The sequence below is a fragment of the Anolis carolinensis genome, chromosome 4 (genome assembly GCF_035594765.1).
Source record: "Anolis carolinensis isolate JA03-04 chromosome 4, rAnoCar3.1.pri, whole genome shotgun sequence".
Taxonomy (NCBI): domain Eukaryota; kingdom Metazoa; phylum Chordata; class Lepidosauria; order Squamata; family Dactyloidae; genus Anolis; species Anolis carolinensis.
This window is the reverse complement of record NC_085844.1, coordinates 211,247,862-211,274,023: the sequence shown is the minus strand read 5'-3', so window position 1 is coordinate 211,274,023 and position 26,162 is coordinate 211,247,862. Positions and strand designations below refer to the sequence as shown.

The 26,162-nt window shown below is 38.1% G+C and overlaps 1 protein-coding gene across 9 annotated transcripts in view; it reads right to left on the bottom strand.

Moving 5' to 3' along the window:
• Positions 1-25,654, bottom strand: part of ppp1r12b (protein phosphatase 1 regulatory subunit 12B) — a 183,920-nt gene extending 158,266 nt beyond the window's left edge. For 5 of the 9 annotated variants that reach the window (XM_008109880.3, XM_008109884.3, XM_008109886.3 and 2 more), the window contains exon 1: positions 25,242-25,654. In XM_008109880.3, coding sequence (XP_008108087.2) covers positions 25,242-25,517 — 276 coding nt within the window. In that variant the 5' untranslated portion in view covers positions 25,518-25,654. The remainder of the gene's footprint in view (positions 1-25,241) is intronic. The other 4 variants (XM_008109883.3, XM_062978704.1, XM_003220570.4 and 1 more) reach the window with 2 other exon arrangements.
• Positions 25,655-26,162: the final 508 nt, after the last annotated feature.

Sequence of the window (26,162 nt, the reverse complement as noted above, 5' to 3'; positions counted from 1 at the left end):
GATCCTAAGCTGAGTCTGAGAGAGGAATGCCTCCCCATTACATTTGGTGTGGACTAATGGGTGTGAATAATAATATTAATATTCTTAACAATAGTTATTCTGGGACCCTAAGCTGAGTCTGAAAGAGGGCTGTTTCCCCATGACAGCTGATGTGTGCCAATGGGTATTATTAATAATAATAATTTTAATAACAATAGTACTCTGGGGAAGACACAAACGTTTTAAAGGTTGGTGGGCTAAAAGGGATTGAAATACCCTCTGTGTGTGGCTATTTTCACCCCTCTAGCCCAAAAACTCAGCCGGGGGGGGGGGGGGGGGTGAGCCTCGGAAGCCCTCCCATTGCAGCCAATGGTCCGAAGATTTTCGGTTTTTTCATAAGCCCGACGAAAAGTCTGTTTGTATAGGTGCCCCATTTTCGTTAGCAGGAAAAAATACGGAAATGAGATGAAACTAATGAAACTACACAAAACAAACAGCAATTCCATACAAAAGCACAACACTAGTTCCAACCATCCTGTACACATTCTGCCATCACACTTCCCATTAGTTGCTTTCCATATTCTTTCCATTTGCCAGTGGCAGGATATTTATTATACCCTTAAAACTAAAATGTACTCCCACCTTAAAATGGTTTTTTGAAATTAAAAAAAACTTGACAGAAAGATGGATTACGGATCTATCATGGACCATATGATCTTGGATTAAAGTGCTATAGTAAAAGTAAAATCAAACCATAATTTCATGGCAATGTTTCCAATGAGACATTTACCTTTTGTTCAAATTTGATTATTTTTAGCTTTATCAATTTGATACAGTGGGAATTTATTTCACTCTAAATGTTTTGCAAGTTCAAATTTCACCCCAACTACACAATCTTGAAAAGTGAAAACTAGGATTCTCAAATCTGATCAAAGGGTTGGCATGTTAGAATTTGAAGTTATCATTTTTCTCTCCTAATTCTAAATGTTTGAACCAGCTATGCAAGAATGTCCATTAAATTTATGATCAACAGTGAAGGAAAGCACTTGAAGGAAACCAATGTTATAGCATTTTCCAGAGTTATGAAAACATTAGGATTTGGCAACATTTTTCTCATCTACTCAGCTGTGTCCCATGTATGCAGTCTTTTTAGAAAAATTTAAAAACAGAATTCTCTTAAAGCAATATTCTCTCCCATGTGCTGTGATTTAGATATATTAAAAAATAACAAACTGTATTATGCAACAGAGCCTAGAAAGTTTTTCATATTTATTTATATTTATATACTAGACCATGACATAAGTGATAGATTTAACACACAACACATTTCTGTGGCCTACAACCATGGTATTCATTATTTAAAATCGTAATCATTGAAGTCAGGCAAACTACTGTCAAAACTTGTGATAGCTACAGCACTTTCTCTAAGCTTACTTAGAGGGTTGTGAATACCTTTCTAAGAAAATTCTACAACCATGTCATTTTTGTTAAAACAGAGTAATGGAAAGGGAATGAAAATGACAGACTGGACAAGTTTTGAGGACTACATAAACAAGAACAAATAAACAACTTAAGCTATCATGGCTATCAAAAGGAGGAAAAGATGGCATCAATATGATTATTTTTCTTTGGACTTCTAGGGATATGGGATAATATTCATAGTTCCTATAAAGGGCAAAAGGAGGAAGAATGGATGTCAACTATCTCTGTTTTTTTAAACTTTATATATATACTAGCTTGGGGACCCGGTGATGCCCGGGTCATTTGAGAATGGTATTATTTGTCTTTTGATATTATGTATTCTGTTTGGAGTGGGTGAACTACAATTCCCAGAATCGTGGCTGAATCCTTCCCAAACCCTGCCAGTATTATAAGTTGGCCATTTTGGGTGTGTGTACCAGGTGTGGTGCAGTACTGTCTGGATGGGGGTGAACTACTGGAATTTCTAGATTCCCGGGGCAATTGCCCCGAAATATCTATCAGTATCCACAGCAGGCAATATTCAGTTTGTGTGCCAAGTTTGGTCTAGATTCGTCATTGGCTGGGTTCAGTGGTCTTTGGATGGAGGTGAACTACAACTCCCAAAATCAAGGCCCCTTCCCACAAATACCTGCAGTATGTTCAGTAGGTCATGAGGGTTCTCTGTGTGAAGTGTGGTCCTAGTGCATTGTCGGTGGGGGTCAGTGTTTATCTGGCTGCAGGTGAACTATAATTCCCTTTTCCCCAAACTTGTGCAATATGTTGTATTGGTTATGGGGGCTCTGTGTGCCAAGTGTGATGCTCATTCATTGCAGGTGAACTATAAATCCCAGTACCTACTACTCTTCAAGTTGTAGTCCAGTTTCTCTCCAAACCCACCTGTAGTCAAATCTGGGCATATCGGGTCTGCATGGCAAGTTTGGCCGAGAGCCATCATTATTTGGGTTCACAGCGTTCTGGGTGTAGGTGAAGTACAACTTCTCTATATTCCCCAGTAGGAGTGACAGTGCTCTGACTTGATGCAGGGTGAACTTCAACTTCCACCATGTGGAGTCAATCCCAAAACTCCTCCAGCAAGTTTAGTTGCAGCTCAGTTCTGCTGTGTTTGTTATGCAGAGAGATAGGAAAGGAAAGGGCAGTGGGCGGGGCCATGCAAATTCCACAGCAATGGAGAACCCTGGGATGCCTGCCTGTGGTGGAAGAAAAAGCAAAATTTAGGATGAAATGGTCCCCAAATGAAAGCATTCCTTGGGTGGTGGGCTGTAGTGTTTGGGAAGGACATTGGCAGGGTCTGGGCTGCATGTTCATGGCGCTCGCTGTAACCACAATGTCAGTGGAAAAGAGTGACTTGCTAGATTCTTAACCCTGGGAAGTATAGCCTGTTTTTGGAGACCGGAGGCTGTCTCTGTGAGCAGACATCCATGCCACATACACACATACGGGTTTTCGCTTTTATTATGGGTTTAGATTAGATTAGATTAGATTAGATTTAGATTTAGATTAGATTTAGATTAGATTTAGATTAGATTTAGATTAGATTTAGATTAGATTTAGATTAGATTTAGATTAGATTTAGATTAGATTTAGATTAGATATGTGTGTGTGTGTGTGTGTTCTTGTCTATCTTTTCACCCTTCTTTCCTATAAACAAACGTGTTCTCACACTTTCACTGTATATTCTGTTGAAACTTTAATAAAAATTATTTTAAAAAATAAAAATATTTTTCCAAAAAAATGCTTTTCTGGGGGAAGCTGACATTTTGGGAAAATTATAGGAAAGAGACAATGTTGATTTGATCACTAGAATATGAATCTGGACACAAGCGTTCAAATCCTTTCCCTGTCATAGAAAACTACGCAACCTTTTGCAAATAAAATTCTCACAGCCTCAGAGGAAGACAAAGGAATCCTCTCTATAGAACAAATCTTGCAAAGAATGCCCTGTGATATGTTTGCCCAGTTATTTATTTATTTTGTGTCAAAAGCATTGCATAATAAAATAATGCAACTGGTTTGCCCAGTTGACATAAGTCGAAATTATCCAAATCACTCAACAACCATTTTTATAGCTTGGAAGTCACTTTGCTACTCAGCAAAATAAACCAGTATTATTTATAATTTGGTTAACCATAAAATTATCAGGTTTGCTAATTTAAAACTACAGATAATAACCCATCATTTCTCCAGTTTGGAACTCAAGGTGGCTAACACTGATTTTAAAAAATTGTTAAAATTAATCAAACACAAACATTTAAAAGTGATTCATAAAAATTAATAACAGTTAAAATGTGAACATAACTCTCCCAAAAAAAAACCAGGATTACAAAGTAAGATAGAAAATCTCACATATTTTACAAGGCCTACATCATCTGTTTATTTAGACAATAGTTACAATTCCTCAATTTTTTCTATTTTGTTTCCCTCTCATATCTCTATCCAAAACTTCAATAAGCAAGCAGTTCTTTGGTGGCACAATAATCAATATCCTTCTCCAACTCCTTCTGAGATCGCCTGACTCCAGGACACTGATGCTGGTGTAGCATAATGCCTTGTTGATACACAACAGAGCAATTTCTTTTGGAAACCAAAAGGCTTCCAGGAAATTCTGTTGAGAAACCCTGCCTTGGAACATCTGATGAAATCTATGGAAAATTATACACAAATATAGTTTTCTATATTGCAATGAAAATGTATTTCTCTCACATAAACCAGTCATTTTTAAAAGTAAACACTTAAAAAGACTGAATGTTTACCTTGCAGCCCACTGTGACAGGAAAGCATTCAAAGTAACAAATGGAAAACAAAGGGCAGAAATAATTATATACCTAGTTTGGAATCTCCTTAAATCCCATAGACTATAGTAAGAAACCCCTGAATTACAATTGTAAGACACCATTAGGTCATTTTAAAGCATCACCTTTTATGTTTGCTGAATTCTGAAATTCCTGCAAAATAGCTGAATTACAACAAAGAGAATTGTACTTATCTTTTAAATGAAAGATCACTTCACACAGATGAATTATTACCTAAATGTTATGTGGCCTCAATTTTGCATTTTTACATACTTAGTCAGTTGAACAATAGACTCTTAAAACTGGAAACCAGGCTATTAGAAAATGGTACTTTTAAATTACTTTCATTTGGTAATAGATTTGAAAATGCATAAGAATAGACACTTATGTATATGACCTTACAAGTAGTGCTAACTTGTGAATATTTACTTAGAACCAATTTCCACTGTGTTACTACCAAGACACTTCTAGCATTATTAAATGATGAGAATGCAACCATATAACCTGGGCCCATTGCCAAAAACAAACAAGGGAAAAGTCAGTTTCCGATCAATTTTTTTTAAAATGCCGGAGTACACAGATTTTCAGCTGGGTGTTGCCTGGACTCAGCAAAAGCTACCAAGTATCCTCCATTGGCAGGTTTTCGTTCAATTTTTAGAGAATCCCCATCATGTCCACCACTAAGAAAAATAATTAAAGAGTATGCACTCAGGATAGTATAGGCAGTCCCCGAATTACAAACAAATGGTTTACAAATGACTCATAGTTACAAACGGGGGTGAGACAACAGGAAGTGAGAAAAATCTACCCCTCGGAATGGAAATTAATTTCTGAAAGAGTTATCATGGGGAAAAGGTGTCTTAACTGAAGCTTTCTCATCAAATCCTTGTTTCTACAACAAGCCAAATTTTTTAATATCTAATTCTCACAGGGATAGAAAGTGAGGTGAAATCTTCTAAACAGGGGCATAGACAATAACACAGAACTACAGGGTAGTTTTCTCTCAGAACTACTTCCAAGTGCTCTCTCTTTTCATCCCAATGTTCAGCAAAAATCAGGCTTTTTGATTTTTTTCATTTAGTGATCTTTGTTTATTGTGCAAAGGTAAACCAATGACATTCTGTGACTCTTGGCATTTGCTCTTTGTTGTGTGCTTTTATATCTAACTAGCTGTGCCCGGCCACGCGTTGCTGTGGCGTTGTCTGGTGGTGTTGGTGAGAAATTGTTGAGGTAGTGGTGGTATTGAATGTCTGTTGTATGGTTGTCTTTATGTTTTGTATGCATTTGGTTGTTTTTGTACTGTGAAAGTGGTAAGGGTAGAGGGGGGGTCTATGTCCCTGTGTAGTATTGTATAGTATTTATACGTTGTCCATGTGTTGTGAATGCTTGGATTGTGTCCTGCTCCATAGTAGAAAGGGTTGGGCTGGATGGCCCTTAGGGGTCTCTCCAAACTCTTGGATTCTATGCTTCTATCATTATTATTATTATTATCATCATCATCATCTTCATCATCATTATTATGTAGAGGCTGGATGGCCATCTGTCAGGAGTGCTTGGATTGTGTCCTCCTGCATGGTAGAAGGAAGTTGAACTGGATGATCCTTAGGGGTCACTCCAAACCTTAGGATTGTATGTTGTTGTTGTTGTTGTTGTTGTTATTATTATTATTATTATTATTATTATTATTATTATTATTAGTATTAGTATTAGTATTATTAGTATTGAGAGGCTGGGTAGCCATCTGTTGGGAGTGCTTGGATTGTGTCCTGCATGGCAGAATTGGGTTGGACTGGATGGCCTTTAGGGGTGTCTCCTAACTGTCTGATGCTATGATTCGATGTGTATTATTATTTTGCAGATATTGGATGGCCATCTGTCAGGAGTGCTTGGTTTGTGTCCTCCTGCATGATATAAGGAAGTTGAACTGGATGATCCTTAGAGGTATCTGCTAACCTTAGGATTGTATGATATTCTTATTCTTATTCTTGAGAGTATGGCTGGCCATCTGTTGGGAGTGCTTGGATTATATCGTCCAATGGCAGAGTTGGGTTGGACTGGATGGCCTTTAGGAGTCTCTCCTAACTGTCTGATTCTATGATTCGATTTGTATTATTACTGTGCAGATCTTGGATGGCCATCTCTCAGGAGTGCTTGGTTTGTGTCGTCCTGCATAGTAGAAGGAAGTTGAACTGGATGATCCTTAGAGGTATCTCCTAACCTTATGATTGTATGATATTCTTCTTCTTATTATTATTATTATCGAGAGGCTGAGTGGCCATCTTTTGGGCGTGTTTGGATTGTGTCCTCCATGGCAGAATTGGGTTGGACTGGATTACCACAGTAATTATTTCATATTACAGTAGAATCTCACTTATCCAACATTCGCTTATCCAGTGTTCTGGATTATCCAATGCAGTCAGCCTTTTAGTAGTCAATGTTTTTGTAGTCAATGTTTTAAATTCATTGAGATATTTTGGTGCTAAATTTGTAAATACAGTAATTACAACATAGCATTACCGCGCATGGAACTACTTTTTCTGTCAAATTTGTTGTATAACATGTTTGGTGCTTAATTTGTATAATCATTACCTAATTTGATGTTCAATTGGCTTTTCCTGAATCCCTTCTTATTATCCAACATATTCACTTATCTAATGTTCTGCCGGCCTGTTTATGTTGGATAAATGAGACACTACTGTATATTTATAATCTTATATTATCTGCTTAGAACTGGATTATATGAGGCCCCTTCTACACAGCTATATAAAATGCACACTGAAGTGAATTATCTGGCAGTGTGGACTCAAGATAATCCAGTTCAAAGCAGATAATATAAGATTATAAATGGTAATATAGCTGTGTGGAAGGGCCTTGAGTCTACACTGCCATATAATCCAGTTAAAATCAGATAATCTGTATCTTATAGGCAGTGTGGAAGAGGCCTGAGGCCTAACTGTGCCTGTCCCCTGGGCTGAGTAGGTTGCTAGGAAACCAAGTTGGCAGAGCTTAGCCTTCTAACCAGCAGCAATTGGATAAAAACAATTATTCATCTCCCTCTAATTAGGACTTTGTTTTTCTTTTCTTTTTGTTGTATGAACGTAGAGGCATGGATGAGGGGTTGTGTTGCCAAGTTTAGTGTTTCTGGGATGTGTAGTTTTGTTGTTTTGTCCTAGGCCGATTTTTTTTAATCCTTTTATATATATAGATATTCTTAAGTCTCCACACTTTACTGTTCTTTTAAGGATATTGAAAGGGGGAGTAACAAGACAATTCTAAACTTTAGAGCTGACATTTAAGATTGACAGGAGAGTTTATATTGGTTATTGTGTGCTCTCTGCTGACTCATGCCTGCTCAGTACACCTGTTACCTCTCATATATGTGATGCACTCTATGCATCACATAGAGTGATGTGCTGTATACAAAAGTGATGTACTATGCAAAGATGTAAGCTTAGAAAATAATTAAATAAAATTGAACATAATCTGGATTTGCTTAAAAAATAGTGACACAAAAGTATATTTTGACATAAGCCTACACCTGTCCAGGAGGGTGTTTGAAACAAGTTTTGCTGAGTTACAAGAAGAAATGCAAGATGGGCACTGTATATATTGAAGGCAAAGCCACAGAGGTTTATTACAAGCTTGCCAAATAGGATGCAAGTACAAGCATGGTGCTTCAAAAGGTACAAGCATAAATGACATCTTATACAGTTTTGACAGCTATTCAGCTATTCAGTCAGTCCCTCCCCTGACTGGCTGAAAAGAAAGGCAGGACAGGATAGGGTTCCCCTGACGTAACAGCCTGCAAAAGGAGTTCCCCTTGGCAGGAAGAAACACAGCTAGTGATTGGATAATTGCAGGGACGCCCCTTAGGAGGGCGAAATCCAGGTGGAAATGGTGATGTGGATATACTGATGAGTCCCTGATTAACTCAAGTGTCCAGTTCTGTGTAAAACAAAGGATATAAGATCCAATCAAGGGCTTGGCTGCCTGTATATAGAGTTCATATTTGCTGAGCCCATTTTTCTGCAGATGCGGCAGACTCTGAGACTCAAGTTGAATGAACAAATATCCTGAGCTCATGCTAGTGACAAAGGATCATCTATCTGCACACACACACACAAAGATTTTGATTTTATCTGGCTTGGGAAATAGCTTGCCATGATGTTGTTTCCTAAGGGATTATGCAAACTGTGAGCATGGAAAGATAGTTGCCTTTAAAATTTTAATCCATTCATTTCATTCAGTTTATACATTTTATACTTTTAGGAATTGACACAGTACATGAAAGATACAAATTACACAAAATCATTAAGTTGATACATTTTATTAAAGGGTTAGATTTGATAAAGTGTTTAGGATACAGATGCTGCTAGGTCCATTCCAGAGCCTTTAGTGGCTTTGGGAGTTCACAACTTTGGAGCCATGGAAAATGTTTAAAAAATGAAGAAAAAATGTATAACTTGCTTGAAGTCTCTTCCTTGTCTATTATTGTTCCATGAATTTCTTGCTGTGCCGAAAGGTCACCAAACCTTAAAAGCAGCTTTTTAGGGAGAATGAAAAATCTGCACAAATTATCTTCCTTTCAGTAGATTGAACTAGAGCAAAATTCTAGGAAGCAGCAGTCTAGATTTAAACCAATCTTTTTTTGAAAATATAAGATTCATGCTTGAATATATTATACAACTTAGACCAATAAGTGCAAGAGCTTGCAAAATGTTATTTATTCCCTGAATTCCCCAGAAAGCAGGACTGAAGAATTGAGAAGTTAAAATATAGTAATCATACTAAGCAGCCTTTTGTGAGTGTGTGAGTGTTAACCTAGCACAGTGGTTCTCAACCTGGGGTCCCTAGATGTTTTTGGCCTTCAGCTCCCAGAAATCCTAACAGCTGGTAAACTGGCTGGGATTTCTGGGAGTTGTAAGACAAAAACATTTGGGGACCTCAGTTTGAGAACCACTGATCTAGTACTAATCTTTTATCATCCTGGAGAGACTAAATGAGCAATAATATTAACAGCTAGTAACAAAGAGATCGTAGTATCAGAGTACAAATTACTTGCATTTTGTGTATTTAAAGTACAAGAACTGTGTCTCCTCTAATGTAATGAAATTAATAGGTGTTGCCCTCATGCAACTATGCAAACAATATGAACTCCATATAAATGCAAATACTTTCCTGGCGTGAGGTCACCACCCTAGTCAAACAACCCACATATTAATTAATACATTAATCAATCTAAAGCTTTGATGTGAAACATGGTTCAATCCTGAAGCATCTCAAGTCTAGATAGATCAGCAAGTACAATTATCACAATGTATCTCACATGGTTTCTTTTATTCATGGAATTGCTATTGACTTATGCCTTAGAACAGGGGTCCCCAAACTAAGGCCTGGGGGCCGGATGCGGCCCTCCAAGGTCATTTGCCTGGCCCCCGCCCTCCGTTTTATAATATAATATTTTTATATCAGTTTTAATAATATATTATATATAATTATATAATATTGATAAAAATATTATGTTATACAATATAATACTAATAATAATACCATATAATAATATTAAATTATTTAATTTATTTATTTATTTATTTACAGCATTTATATTCCGCCCTTCTCACCCTGAAAACATGCCAATGTGAGTAGATCAATAGGTACTGCTCCGGTGCTCCGATCACATTACACATATAGGCAAACATTCAATGCCTTTTAACATAGAACAAAGACAAGACAAACATAGGCTCCAAGCGGGCCTCGAACTCATGACCTCCTGGTCAGAGTGATTCATTGCAGTGATTCATTGCAGCTGCTCTCCAGCCTGTGCCACAGCCCGAGCCCATATAATATTACAGTACAGTGGTATAGTTCAATACATAGTAATATATAATGCTAATATTGTGCTATGCTAATAATATAATATATTGTATGTACATACAGCTGCTCTGAGTCTCCTTTGGGGTGAGAAGGGTGGGATATAAATGTAGTAAATAAATGTAGTAAATAAATAAATGAACAATTTTAGACTCAGGCTCGCCCAAAGTCTGACATGACTTGAAGGCACACAACAACAACAACAACAATCCTAATTAAATTGACTATCTCATTGGCCAGAAGCAGACCCACACTTTCCATTGAAATCCTGATAGATTTATGTTGGTTAAAATTGTTCTTATATTCAAATATTGTATTGTTCTTTCGTTGTTGTTTTTGTTTTGCACTACAAATAAGACATGTGCAGTGTGCATAGAAATTTGTTCATTTTTTTTTTTCAAATGATAATTCGGCCCCTCAACAGTCTGAAAGATTGTGGACCGGCCTGCTGCTTTAAAAGTTTGAGGACCCCTGCCTTAGAAGGATGATTTTATAAGGTTTAATTAGCAAGCCCATCACTGTCAAAAGTCAGGAATCTAAACTTTAAACAAAGGCATCTATTCAGTCCTGGAACTATGCCTTTTCTTTTTTTCATTAGGTCTAGTTTGATGTTGCTCAAATTTATTGTCTCTTTTGTGTTCTTGATCGATACCCTATGATACCCTGATAGGTTCAAATCTTTTTTCAGGACACTTCATAGAAATTCAGCCAACTGCTTGGAAAACTCTACTCCACATTTACAGTTGAAACCAGATTACAGTAACATATGAGGTGGAGGTTATCCAGCCCCCACATCCACACAGTGACATTTTCAGCAACCTGAAAATTATGTTTAGTGGATCTGGAGGGAGGGGGATGAGATTTTCCCAAACTGAGCAAAAGAAGGTTCTGCAAGTAGAAAGCAAATCCTGGACCCAAACCTAATTGCACAGCTATAGTTCTAGGTTTATGGACTTCTAAGTGGCAAGACTTTAGAAAGGTCATGCTGTGTAGCAGGATTAAATGATGTAGCAGTACAGGATTGCTGATTTTATGCTGGCATGCTATCTTTTTCAGGTTAGACATAGTTTTTCACTGCCTTCCATTCCAAATTCTACTTTTGTAATTGCATTCCACATTGGACAGAGCTCAAAGTGTAGCGCCACAGACTAGTTCACCTTGCTGTAGACACCAGGCAGCACACAGTAGATAGTCTTTTGTAATTTTATTGAGCAAAAGCAGAATATATATAATATCAAAGCAGGCAGAAATATAGTTCCAAAAGTAGTTGCAAAATAGTCAGTAAATCCAATAATCCATAGACAAGAAGCAATAGTCCATTCCCAAAGATCCACAAATCCAAAGGTTACAAGGATTCATGAACAAGAGTTTATCCAAAGCAGAAGTAGCATGAAGACATAGACCATCCACCCTGATGAAGCGAGAATTTGCTTTGACAAAGATTTGCCCTTTGCTGTTTTAAAAGCAACCCAAAAATGCATTCTTTTTCCCTTCACTGGCCTCCCTTTTCCCAGCTAATCTAAGACTTCACCGTGGCATTCCTTTCCATTGTAAACGATCAGCCCAAGAGAGCAACGGGCCTTCAGACTCACCCTGACCATCAAGACCAAACTCCTCATTACCATTATCTTGCACCTGAACCTGAGCCTGAGACAGATCAAGCTCGTTATTTCCCATGGGAATGTTTCCTTGATTCTCATCCGTGACAGGCTGCATCTGGAACTCATCAACAGGCTGCACTTCTGAACCAGCCTGTGTCTGAATTCCATAATTCCCCACAGCATCATCCTGAAACTCATCATGAGTCCCATCATCTGACATCTGCATCTGTAATCCAAAATCCCCTTCCTCATCTTCACTCTGGAACTGCTGCTGAGTCATAACACAAAGCTTCTTAACATTTCAGATTGCTGTTAAACCTACATGTCCTATATCAGTATTGGTTTTGTAGGACAGAAAACTACTGTACACCCCGTGATCCCCATTTCCATTCGAACTGAGTTTATTATCATTTCCATTTAGAGAACTTAAGAATATGCTCAGGGTATGAACTTCTGAGTCATTACAAACACTCAGAAAGTGGAGCTCTTTGTCTTACGCTTTGTCTGAATATCTATTGTTTCTCCTTGGTGGCACTTATAAATCACCCATTCTGCCACTCCCTGGAGCAAACTTGATGTCATTCAAATGTCAGTTCTTGCCGGTTTTTTCCAATCAAGTTTTGTATGATTTCCAATAATTATTTTCAGTGTTTCATAACAACAGCTTTTAAAATAGTGCAAAATAGTGTAGTGGTTTAAATGGTTTTTGCCTACTTTCAATGGGAAGTGCACAATATCAAAGAGTAGACAAATGTAACTAGATAAATAATTTTCGGGCACTATCCATTTAAATAATATACAGCAAGATCTAAAAGGCTCATATTTCACCAACCTTTTATACAGCAAACAACAGGAAAGACTATTTGTAGGCATCACAAGAGAACACCAGATATCAAAGTATAAACAGCTGCTTCCAGAGTAATGCTGGATTTTTCCAGCCAGTGCAAGAGAAAATCCCAAGATATATCAATGCTATATCTCACAAAACATGTTATGCTGACAATTGGTTTGGCAGCACCAGCACCAGAACAACCATGTTTGTGTTTATGTAAGTATGTTTTTGTTTATTTAACCTTTGTACCACAGTAAAATATTTTGAGTTCAAATCATATAAAACAGTATACATGAAGTAATAGTCTCAATGAAATTCAACAACAAAGTATAGAAAAGTCGAACACAGCTCATTTCCTTCTTTTTGTGAAACTAGAGTACATAAAGTTTTAGAGATATAGACCTTATACTCTGAACATTTCAAATTTCATTAGAATATATGTGTGTGTATACCTACTAACTTGTACCAACTGCCATTAATTTCATAGAATTTGCTTGGGCAAAGAATTGTTAGAGATGGTTTTAGAATTTTCTTCATCTGAAACATTGTCCATAGCTCCTGTTATTCATTTGTGGTCTCCCATCCAAGTATTAACCAGGATTAACCCTGTACATAGTACATAGAACGCACAAGACCTCTGGTTATATGTAGATATACTCCTCCTGGCCAGTCTCTAAGCAAAACGCATTCCTCCAGATGTGGATTGTAACTCTCATCATTCCAATTAGCCAATCAAATTCTTTAGAAAAGGAAAACTCTTTGCCTGGAATATTGTCACTATTGGTAAACCCATTAGAACCCATTAAAGTCACAGACCTCCATCCAAAATGTGCAGCTGGAAAGAGTACTCTTCTCGTCTTTGATCAGGGGAAAATCCACCATTATCCAACGTTATAAAAGCAGTCAATGTCTGTAACATATATTTAGACAATAAGACTTGAGTGGTGTTTCCTGGTCCCCGTGTCGGAGCCATAGCAGGAACTCCAATGTGTTTCTGCCATTGGCAGTCTATCATAAAAAGGGAGATGAGAAACTTTCTCTTTTATTCTCTCCCAAAATTCCATTTTCTTACTTTTTCTCACCACATCCCCAACCCAGGGTTAAGATGCCAACAGCAGAATTTATATTTTGACAACTAGAACTTCCAAGTGTACATGGTATCTCCAGTTTGCTGTCCATATTTAAGTTTTAGGCAGCTCTTTCCCCATTTCCCTTAGTTTTAACTACAGAAATATCAATTTATTCTTTTTGTACATAACCGATTACTTCTGCAAAACAACAAAAACCCTCTTACATTAACAAATACTTCATTGATTTGTGATCAAATAATTTATTGAGAGTTCTGAACTTAAGTCACTGCCTTACAGATAACCTTTCCTCAAGCCATTACTTTTAAACAGCTGAAAAAGCAAGTGTTCATTATATATATGAATATAACATGTGTAGAAGTGGACATGTGGTAACAGTGCAGAAACAGGAAACAACAGGTTACTATTTCAGTTAGACATCCCAAGGTTTAGTTACACTTGAGAGAATGGGAACAGAATCATGTGCCAAATGTTTCAGGATAAGTCCTCAGTTTGTATCACAGACAAGGTCAGAAGTGACACATGCACTCCTTTGGGCATCCCTCAAAGTTCAATACTATTTGAGTCTTATTCCAATACAGAGCCTAGGGAGAGGTTATCAGCAGCTAAAAATAATGTTTGGCAACCAAGTTAAGTTTGTACACTTTTGCCTCTATATAAAATTAAACTGGTAAAAGCTGGAAGAGGAAATGTGCACTTTGCCTGCAAAATAAGGAGATCAGAATTGGTACCAACCCACATTTGTGTCCAACAAAGAGATTAATCTTAGGAGTGACCAGATAGGTTAAAAGGTTGGAACTTGGGACAGGGTTCAGGCATATAAAAAGGACCTATTCATCTCATTTGACATGGGAAAGTACCATTAGCTTTGTTTAGAGACGAGAGAGTGACATTTAAATTATTCAATGTGTCATTCACAAGATCTTTGATGATCAAATCAAAGTTCAAAGACATTGCAGAAACAACAGTAGCTGCGGGTAAGACTGAAGTGAGTATTTTATAAATAGAAGCCTGTTTTTCATACAGTCAGGAAATTGACGGTAAACAGTTGTTGTGTCAAATCAATCCAGCAGTTCAGAGCATTGAAGAGCCAAGATGAGCAGTAAATGATCTTTCTTCAATCAAAAAAATTCACAAATTCTAATGATGAATGCTAGAAAGCAAAAATGTTGTGGTTACCCACAACTTGATGACTAGAAGGTTATATAACACAATCTTAACAAGTAAAGCTAGTGGCTAAAATTTAGGTCCCTTATGAGTGGGCAAAGCCAATCTGCAAGTTATCACATGTTATAATTACCATATATACTCGAGTATAAGCCAAGTTTTTCAGCCCTTTTAGGGTTGAAAAAGCCCCCTTCAGCTTATACTCCAGTGAGAGTCCTGACCGACTTATATTCAAGTTGGCTTATACTCAAGTATCATAGAATAGTAGAGTTGGAAGAGACCTCATGGGCCATCCAGTCCAACCCCCTGCCAAGAAGCAGGAAAGTATATCAGAGTTGGGCAGTCTTATCTTATTAAAGTCTCATTATTTTCTTAAATTACAGTTTTATGTAAATATTTGAAAACATTTAACCTACTGATGCCTCAAATTAATGTAACTTTATTGGCATCTATTTTATTTTTGAAATTTACCAGTAGCTGCAACATTTCCCATTCTCATAATCGACTCAATAAGTTTTCCCAGTTTTTTTTCTGGTAAAACCTTGACTTATATTCAGGTTGGCTTATACTCGAGTATGTGTGGTACATAAATTTAGTAACACGCTTTCTCACTTCTGTTTCAAACAGCCTCCTTTTAATTGCAAATGTCTTGTTTTTGAACAAGACCCTAGTCCTCTGGCAGCGGTAGTCTTTTTTATAAGGTGTATATCTGTGTCTAAGTCTAGAAATTTTAGCCGAAAATTCAAGCCAGAAAACTTGATTGGACATACCCACCAAATATCTTCTTTGAGTAGAAAACTCCATCCATGGAAAACCTAAAAGAAGGATCAATTCTATCTACACTCTCTGCCATGGAACCACTTCTGGCCCTTTTGAATCCCTAGTCAGGAAAATGGTAGTGCTCAGATTGGTGCTTGTTTTAGATCCTCTCTCCATTGAATGGTCCTCAACTTATTCACAGGTCATATCAAAATTCATAATTTTGGCCCCCAAGCCTGCCTTCAACATATATGTGAGATTGACTTACACATGAGTATACAAAGTAAATCTTTTCAGAGTTATCAAGGAACTTCTACTTACTTTTTAAAAAGCTTAATTTTCTGAGAATGAATAGTTGGTATGGGTCAGAGGCAGTATTTCTATTTCACAATGCAATCAAGGGTACAGTGATGTCCTATCTCTTGGTATAGCTGGTGATAAAGGTCCCTTGTCTTCCAGAAAGACAGAAGACAACTCCTATCTACAACCACATATATTAAAGTGGGTTCAGGCATGGCTCTTTACCTTTTATTATAAGACTGGGGAAACAGTTTAAGAAAATGCCTAAATAGCAGCATTATTAACATTAAAAGTATTGTTTCATTTAGATCAGACTACAAAATGCTGCAATTTTATGCATAAAATCATGAACTATGCCACTGTGCCATGTGCAACTTCAGAATTTCAACTTTTAAAAAATCCAGAACCAAGATATAAAGAAACATAATTTCTACCCAGCACGTCTTGCTATTGCTATGACTCTGATTAATAGCCTGATACCTCAAAAGCATATTCCATTAAATTCAATTAGATTTACTATCCTGGAAGCAAGTCATAGATTTCCACCTGAAATTATTATAATTCAACAGTGCAACTTGCAGGTCGTAAGCTTCACTGATAGTTACCTGTCAATCCAAAATCGAACATCTTTTTTCTGATTTAATTTAGTTTCTCAATCCTCAACCTTAGAAATAAGTGACTGAAATTTGTGGGATACTAAATATTTCCTAGCTCATATTTTCATACTGGCAGTTTTACCACACGTCCACCCCCAGCTATGACTAAACATTGTGCTACATACAACTTCATTGCCACCATATATGTTTTACTACATGCATTAGCCTTTAAACGATCTTCTTCTTAAATATATTACCTATTTGCAAATAATATACATGCATTGCAGGGAGCATGCTATGTGCTACTCAATGAATTGCAAACATTTACATCAACTTTCCCCAGCCTGCTGCCTCCAGATGCACTGAATACCACCCTTATCGAACTCAGGCTAAATGATTCTTGAATAGTATTTTACTACTGAGGTACCCCCCATTGTGTAGCTTCTTTCCCTCAACCATTCTACTCAATTTTGATAGTAGAGTCCCCTGCTGAAAATCTGTGGAGATAAAGAGTCATTTAAATATTAGAGGGATTAATGGCTTTCAAGGTTAAAACCTGCACTTTACACCAAGAAATGAACTTCAAATCATTAGTTCCTAATGTTTTTTTAAAAGAAAATCATTAGATAATAATAATAATAATAATAATAATAATAATAATAATAATAATCTTTATTTATATCCCACCCCATCTCCCCAAAAGGACTTGGGGTGTCTCACAACATAAATAAATACAATAAAGAATATATTTAAAATAAAAAGCAAGTCAATAAAGAAAAAAACAAAATAAAACAAAATAGATTAAACCATAAACAGTAAAACATTAATTAAAACACAGTGGTTCCAATATAACTTAAATAAAAGCCAGAATACCCAAGTATATCCATAAACCAAACTGTTTGCTTGTGTTCAGAAGAAGCATGGCATACTTTTCCATACGACTGTAACATAAAGATTTGGGACACTTATCACTATTTGTAGGAGACACAGAAGGAAGGGGAAAGGGACAAACACCTTAATTTCCAAAACACATGGGAACACAAAATAATGCCAAATGAAAGAAGACATGGTGAGCTCTAACTCCAGCTTCAAAGTCACAGCATCTGAAATATAGCTCTGACAAGTATCAAGGCAGGGAACAGGGAGCTACTACCGTAATAGAACAGGTAGTGTGAAGGTCTCAGGGTCACTTTGTTACAAGTGAATGTCAGAATAAAAAGAATAAAGTTCAGTAGGATCTTGGTGGTAGCTTAAAATGTTTTTCAAATGATGCCTTTGACTGATTTTGACCTTCAGATAGGGCTCAATAGTTAAAGTCACACATTACCCCCCCCCCCCGGCCCATGGAGTATAATATGTTATATGCTACTAAGCTAAGCTCTATCACTTGAAACGGAATGGAGTTATTTCCGCTGCACTCAAGATTGCACAGGCTTTACGCCTACCTCAGCATGATCACACTGCAAAGATACAAGCTGAGGAGATAGTTGTCATCGTGCCAGCCACTTTCTCTCACTGGGCTGAACACTTTCTCTGCAGCCAATAGGCTTTACTAAAGGTTAGCAGTTATCATCTAGAGCTCTCTGATAAAAGGAAGTGTTCCAGTGGTACACACACCTTCTTTGATGTCACATTCTCTTTCAAACTTGGTACGGCAGACAGTAAAAACCAGGGACCTTCCCTCCAAGCATGCGGAGTTATATTTGCTCAATTAAGTAATGTATTTAAATACAAATGAAGATCATAAATAGCTTTCGGCGAAGGATGTGAAGTCAAGAGAGAATGCCATATGCACATAAGGTACAAAATAGATCTGACAGGGTATGACGTAAAACTTCATCATTCTCTATATATTTTAAAGACTGCTTGAATTCTACAATTCGAAACATATACAGAATTAAGCACTAGGTTTGAAATCATCAACAATTTAAAAAACCTTTATGCGTTTTGATATGCTTGAAAAATTAATGATGTCATAGAAATTAGAATGGGTAAACAACCTAGGGGATAAAAGCCTTGTGACTTGAAGGTTGGGTTGCTGACCTGAAGGGTGCCAGGTTCGAATCCCACCCGGGGAGAGTGCGGATGAGCTCCCTCTATCAGCTCCATGCGGGGACATGAGAGAAGCCTCCCACAAGGATGGTAAAACATCAAAAATCCGGGTGTCTCCTGGGCAACGTCCTTGCAGACGGCCAATTCTCTCACTCCAGAAGCAACTCCGGTTGCTCCTGTCACCAAAAAAAAAAAAAAACAGCAAGCATAGTTCCCAGTAGGAGAGATCCATTTCCTTTTCAGGTTTTTTCCCTTGTATGTGCATATGTGCTGTCAAGTCACCTGTACAGTGACCCCATTAATTTTGTAGGGTTTTTTAAAGAAAAGAATACTCAGAAGTGAGTATTCCCTCTAAAAGATAGACTACAATATCTAAGATTAATTGTCTGTTTCCTATCGAAATACTAACCAAGCCTGACCCTGCTTAGCTTTTAAGATCAGACAGAATCTCTCTTACCAATGCCTACATCTACACAAAACACATACAAATTAACTTATTATGCATAATGAAATCACATGTATACATTTAACAAGTTAACTTTTAAAAACAACAGTTTTTTACTTGTTAACCTTTGGTTTGGTTTTGCAGAAGAAAGATGGGTAAAAAGCTGGCATTATTTATGTTTTTAGAATCGATAATGGAATTCAAACACAGGGCTGAATAGTATATTTTTGGGCCCTGCACACAGACATGTCTTCTTTTTTCCATGAAAACATCACAAGCAGCCACATGCAACAGGATCTCATACTGAAAGAAGGTTTGCCACACTCCAAAACAACAGCAAACCTAAATTTGCCAAACTAAATTCAATCTCTAGAACAGGGGTCCCCAAACTTTTAAGCAGAGGGCCAGTCCACAATCCTTCAAACTGTTGAGGGGGCCAAATTATCATTTGAAAAAAATACAAACAAATTCTGATGCACATGATACATGTCTTATTTGTAGTGCAAAAACAACAAGAAGAACAATGAAATAACAATAAAAGAGCAATACCATATTTAAAAATAAAAACAATTTTAACCAACATACATTTATCAGGATTTCAATGGAAAGTGTGGGCCTGCTTATGGCCAATGAGATAGTCAAGTTAATTAGGATTGTTGTTGTTGTTATGTGCCTTCAAGTCATTTCAGACTTTGGGCGAGCCCAAGTCTAAAATTTATTTATTTATTTACTATATTTATTTACTACATTTGTATCACACCCTTCTAACACCAAAGGGGACTCAGAGTGGCTTACAAATTATATGTACATACAATATGTTATATTGTTAGCATAGCACACTATTAGCATTATATATTACTATATTGAACTATACCACTATACTGGAGACCCCAGATGGCGTAGTGGACTAAGTGACTTGAAGGTTGGGTTGCTGACCTGAAAGCTGCCAGGTTCGAATCCCACCTGGGGAGAGTGTGGATGAGCTCCCTCTATCAGCTCCAGCTCCATGCGGGGACATGAGAGAAGCCTCCCACAAGGATGGTAAAAACATCAAAACATCCGGGCGTCCCCTGGGCAACGTCCTTGCAGACGGCCAATTCTCTCACTCCAGAAGCAACTCTGGTTGCTCCTGACACGAAAAAACAAAAACAAAACTATACTGTAATATTATTAGTAATATTATTAGTAATATATAATTATTGTATGGTATTATTATTATTAGTGTTACATTGTATTACATTATAATATTATTATCAATATTATATGTATATACAATATATTATATTATAAAACTGAGGGCGGGGGCCAGGTAAATGACCTTGGAGGGCCGCATCCGGCCCCCGGGCCTTAGTTTGGGGACCCCTGCTCTAGAATCTAGATACTGTATTTGGATATAGGGTTTCATGGTGGTTATCCTCCCACCTAACACAGGAGCCATGTGTTTCAAAAACAAATACAGTGACAGGCAGCCTTTTGTCTATAAAAATGGACTGTTTTGGAAGATTCTTTTAATAATATTTTAGCAATCTAAAAAGTATCACCCAGACTTGCTTTTATCTTTCTACCACACTCAAAAGTTTCCCTACCATTTTAGAGAAATTCTAATTTAATAAAAGAAAAACTACTTTTGAAGAAGAAACACATAACAATATATTTTACAACAATATGAAAAACATAAATAGGATTATAGTGAAATGTAATTTAATTGAGAAGAGATTCCTACATGTACAGTAGAGTCTCACTTATCCAAGCTAAACGGGCCGGCAGAAGCTTGGATAAGCGAATAACTTGGATAATAAGGAGGGATTAAGGAAAAGCCTATTAAACATCAAATTAGGTTATGATTTTACAAATTAAGCACCAAAACATCATGTTATACAACAAATTAGTCATAAAAAGTAGTTCAATGTGCAGTAATGTTATGTTGTAATTACTGTATTTACGAATTTAGCACCAAAATATCACAATACATTGAAAACATTGACTACAAAAATGGCTTGGATTATCCAGAGGCTTGGATAAGCGAGGCTTGGATAAGTGAGACTCTACTGTATTATCAGTTGTCTCCCAATCAGAAACATTTTTCTGTTGGAATATGAAGAATATCACTGTACAAGAACCAACAAATAGAGAACTGGATGTTAATGCTTTTATCATTTTGGGAGCAGCCTCTTGATGTTACTTTTAATGCTTAGGGCACATTAGAAATTCTATTAATAGAATTGTGTGTTGCTTATCTTAGACTCTGGCACCTTGTGGTCTCTATGAGGATTGTCAAAGGAAAAGATTTTCAAAGTCAAAAGTATAACAGCAGCTTCAACACAAGATGCATTAAAATAAATTCAATAAATAAAGGCAATAGATGAAACAATCTTGACACTGCTAAAACTGCAAAGACAACATAAATGAACCACAAACAATCAGAAATACCCAAAATATCAATTTTAAAAGAACACCAATCCTTCAAGTTGAAGCTTTTCCAAATAAAACTTTTCTAGAAGTTTTCATTTTGTAATAGTAACTTCCAAGCTAATGTTTTGTTTCAAATTTTCAAAGACTCACATAAAGAAAACAGTGCCCTCTATAAATAGCGGTGACAGGTATTTTTTGTACTAAAATCTATTCTATTTGAAGTGTGGCTCCTCCTATAAGACCAGGCAGATCAAGCTAGCTTAGTTTCAGACAAAATTCTTGTGCAATTCACCAATAAACTGTAAACATGAAACTTCAGAAGACGCTTACCAAACTAGTTTGACCTTGCACTGATCTACCAAAGCAAAGTCAAATGTGTCTCACTCATATTTTCTTTTTGGGGGAATGGCAGGGCAGACTAAATTATAATACTTATGTGGCCTCTTCTTCCCTCTATTACATGTTCCATACCTCCTAAATTTATGATACAGAAGACAAAAATATTATAAATTAATGATAAGTGGCAAAACCATAAGCTCTGTGCTACAGTTTCTGTTACATATGGGAAGCACAGATGGAAATTACTGCCTGGATAAGAAAACACCTACTACAAGAATATGGTGCCGATAGCATACAAAATGCTGACAGTTACACTGAAATAAAGGAGGTTTATCTCAATGTGACTATATAAAACAGTGGTTCTCAACCTGGGGTCCCCAGATATTTTTGACCTACAACTCCCACATATCCCAGCTAGTTTACCAGCTGTTTGGATTTCTGGGAGTTGAAGGCCAAAAAATCAGGGGGACCCCAGGTTGAGAACCACTGATATAAAAGGTGAACTATATGCACAGAGACAAGTACTTCAGTGTAGAGAAAAAGATAGCTGGTTTTGAGTTCCAGTTTAATCGTAAGTATTACTAGTGCTATGCATCCAATCATGAATACACAGAACAGGGCACAACTTGTACAGCATATAGTGAGTTCATCTTGAACATCATGTATATCTTGTCAATTAGCCTAGGTTATCTTTTAAGGACATGGGAGTGGATAGAAAGGGAGGAGGAGAGTTTTAAAAAGGGGGCAGCAACAGGGAACACAGAGAGATCCCATCATGGCCACTGGTGCAACCCTGTAAAACCTGCTACATATAAAGAATGAATATCATTTCCCACAGGGAAGCAGCCAGAGACTCTATATCTGTGCATGGATTGATCCAAAGGAGGAAGTCAGAAAAGAAATGAAGGGATAAGAAGGGAGGGGGAGAAACGCAAACTGATGGGGAATATTGGGCACATTCTTAATGTTGACACTTCCTCCACATTTGGGACATCACCTTGCTATCTCTACCCCAATCTAACATAAATATTTACACTCTTACCAGTGGATAATTGGAAGGTATGATTTTTTAAAACTGAAAATGTATTCAGGATGAAATATTCCAATGTGAGCAGCACGTGGCTGTGCAGGGAGACAACTTGAGCACCTGATGTAAAATTTTCATTTAAAACTGAATGATGAACTCTATTGAAATCTTCACTAAATTCTATCTCCTGAAGCCTTCGAATGATCACCTTAGCTACTGTTAGCTGTTAAAGGGTGTAAAGTCTGGCAACTGTCATCTAGAGGACATTTTCATTGGCCATCGTAAACTGTGGAATGACCCTCTGGAAAGGCTCACTGAGCTGTCAGAATTTAAACAGAATTAAAGCCCTATCTCTTCTGGCAGGCCTATCAAGTCAATTTTAAACTATGAATTTTAAATTAACATTTTATCAGAATCACAGAATTATAGAGTAGGAAGCAACTACAAGGGCCATCCAGTCTAATCCCCTGCCATGAAGGAACACCCAATCAAAGCACTCTCGACAGATGGCCATCTGATCTCTGCTTTAAAAACTCCAGAGAAGGAGACTCTACCATGTTTAGAGGCAATGTATTCTAACCATCTGGGAGTGCTTCCTAATGGCTAGGTAGAAGCTTTTTTCTTAGAATTTGAATCCATTGCTTCATTTCTTAGTCTCCAAAGCAGCAGAAAACAGAATGTCCTCTCAATGTGACATTCTTTCAAATATTTAAAAATTGCTATCATGTATGTCCCCTCACAACCTTTTTGATCATCATGTTAGGAAATGTGGGAGTTGAAGACCAAAACACTTGGAGGGCCGCAGTTTTCCCATGCCTACCTTAAAACATCCCTGTTATGTTATTATTACTCACAGATTCATATTAGTCATTCTAAGCCACAATATTTTGAAACTGGCCTTTTCTCAGCTCTCAAAAGCATTCAGAGAACTCAGGGCACATCTACACTGTAGAATGAACGCAGTTTGACCCCACAAACTGGTTTGTTACACCGGCTTTACCATTTTAATTTTTAACTATTAATAGTTTTAATTATTCGATCTTGTATCAATTGGGCATTGTCTAATTGTGTATTTTAGTTATGTTTGCTAAGTTACTGTCTGGTTCTATTATTTGATATTTGCTGTTTAATATGTTCTCACCTGTTACACTTCACGGCATTGAATGTTAGCCGCTTTATGTTGTAAACCGCCCTGAGTCCCCCTGGGGAGGGACAGAAATAAAGTTGTTGTTGTTGTTATTATTATTATTATTATTATTAACATCATTATCATCATCCTTGAGCTATGAAGAGGGTGATAACAAATTATTATTTTTATATACACAACAAGAGTAGTACACAGCAAACAAGATCACTATGGTGGTTTTGGATTCAATCACACGCCAGATACTTCCCAAGTGTCTAGGACTATGTGATGTGTTGGTGAATAATGTGTGCAGATCCAAGTAGGGTGGCCTTTTGGAGCTGACAGACAGATGGTAATTTTGTCTGCGCTGATTATTTTTAAGTGCAAGCCAAGGTTTTTAGACACTGCACAAGGTGTGCCGATCACCACTGGGACCACCTTTACAGAGTCTTTGCAGTTCGATCTTTAAATCCTCAAATTGCTTTTCCAGTTGCTTCTCATCAATTCTGCTGTCGCCTGGGATTGCAACATCGACGATTCATACTTTCGTGAAGTATTGTATTGTATTTATTTATTTACTGTACTTATATCCCGCCCTTCTCACCCCCTTGAAAGAAGACTCAGGGCAGCTTACAACTATGGCAATAATTCAATGCCAGATTCAAACAACAACAATAAAACACAATATTATAAAACTGTAAAAGACTTATCCATATATCAATTATAAATAATCAATGAGATGATTAAAACTTATCAAAGGTCCCTGGAACCAGCTGAGCTTTATAAATATTAAAACAATTGCTTTCGCTATTCTTATAGAGGTTCTGTCATACTTATGGGTGATATTAATCTCCAAAGGCTTGCTTAAAAAGCCAGATATTAAGATTTTTCCTAAAGCTTAAGAGTGAGGGGGCTGCTCTGATGTCACTGGGGAGGGAGATCCACAGCTGTGGGGCCACCACCAAGAGTAGTAGTAATTATTATTATTATTATTATTATTATTATTATTACTATTATCCTACCTGCCTTAAGCTCTGAGGAGAGGCAGGTGGGCTGCTGATAATTCTCCTACTTGCCTCTAGCTGTGAGGAGTGACAGGTAAAGAACAACATTGTTATAATCCTCCAAGGCAGTCATGGGCCAACTTGGGCCCTCCCTCCAGGAATTTTGGTCTTCAACTCCCATCATTCCTAACAGCCTCAGAGACTGAGGGGGAAAAGGAAAGGGCCTGAGGCTGTTAGGAATGGTGGGAGATGAAGTCCAAAACACCTGGAGGGAAGGCCCAAGCTGGCCCATGCCTGGCCTACACTGTAGAACTAATGGAAGGGGAAGCGAGGGCAGGCCTCTTCCTGACAGGTTAAGTAGGTTCTATCTACCTGGTGCAGCGCCGTCAGCCCGTCCACGTTGGCCGTGTTGAGGCGGGCCCCGCGAGCCAGGAGCCGCTTCACCTCGTCGGTATCTCCGCTGGAGCAGGCGGCCAGGAAGACGGCGCCGTCCTCGAAGCGGACGCGGGCCCCGCCGCGGTACCGGCTCCGGGCGGGGGTCACCGGTTCCAGCTCCGTCAGGGAGCCCTTCCAGCGCTTCAGCTGCTCCGCGCGCCGCACGCGCGCCGACTCGGCCCGCTTCACCCCTAGGTGCCCGGGCTCCGACATGGCTGGCGGGGATGGCAGGCAGGCTTCTCGCTCGCCCCTCAGCAGCGCCGCCGAGCGCCGCGACGCCCCCGGCTCCCAGCACAGCAACACGGACCCGCCGCCATCTTGGTCATTCCCTCCCCCTCCTTCCCCGCCCCTCCCTCCAAGGAACTATTGGAGCGGTGCCTTATGGGAAACGTAGTTCCAAGGGACTCGAGGAGGATGAAGGCAGCTCCAAGGCGCTGAAGGAGACACACACCTCGGCCTCTTTCCCACTGAGTTACTGAAGCGGTGCCCTAAAGCATCATGGGAAACGTAGTCCCAAGGGGCTGGAGCTCATTAGCAGGGCTGTCGAAGGCTTTCATGGCCGGAATCAGTAAATAAAGAACACCATTCAGAAAAAAGAGGAATGTCAGACATAAATCAATCAGGGCCAGCTAACACTTCCCAACAAAGAATTCCCCCATGCAGGAAGCAGCCAGACATTGAAGCTGAAAAGCTATTAAGTGCTAATCACGCTGGCCAATTGCAACATTCACACCTGTCTCAAACAGACAAGAGTCTGGGTTGCTGTGAGTTTTCCGGGGCTGTACGGCCATGTTCCAGAAACATTCTCTCCTGACATTTCGCCTGCATCTATGGCAGGCATCCTCAGAGGTTGTGAGG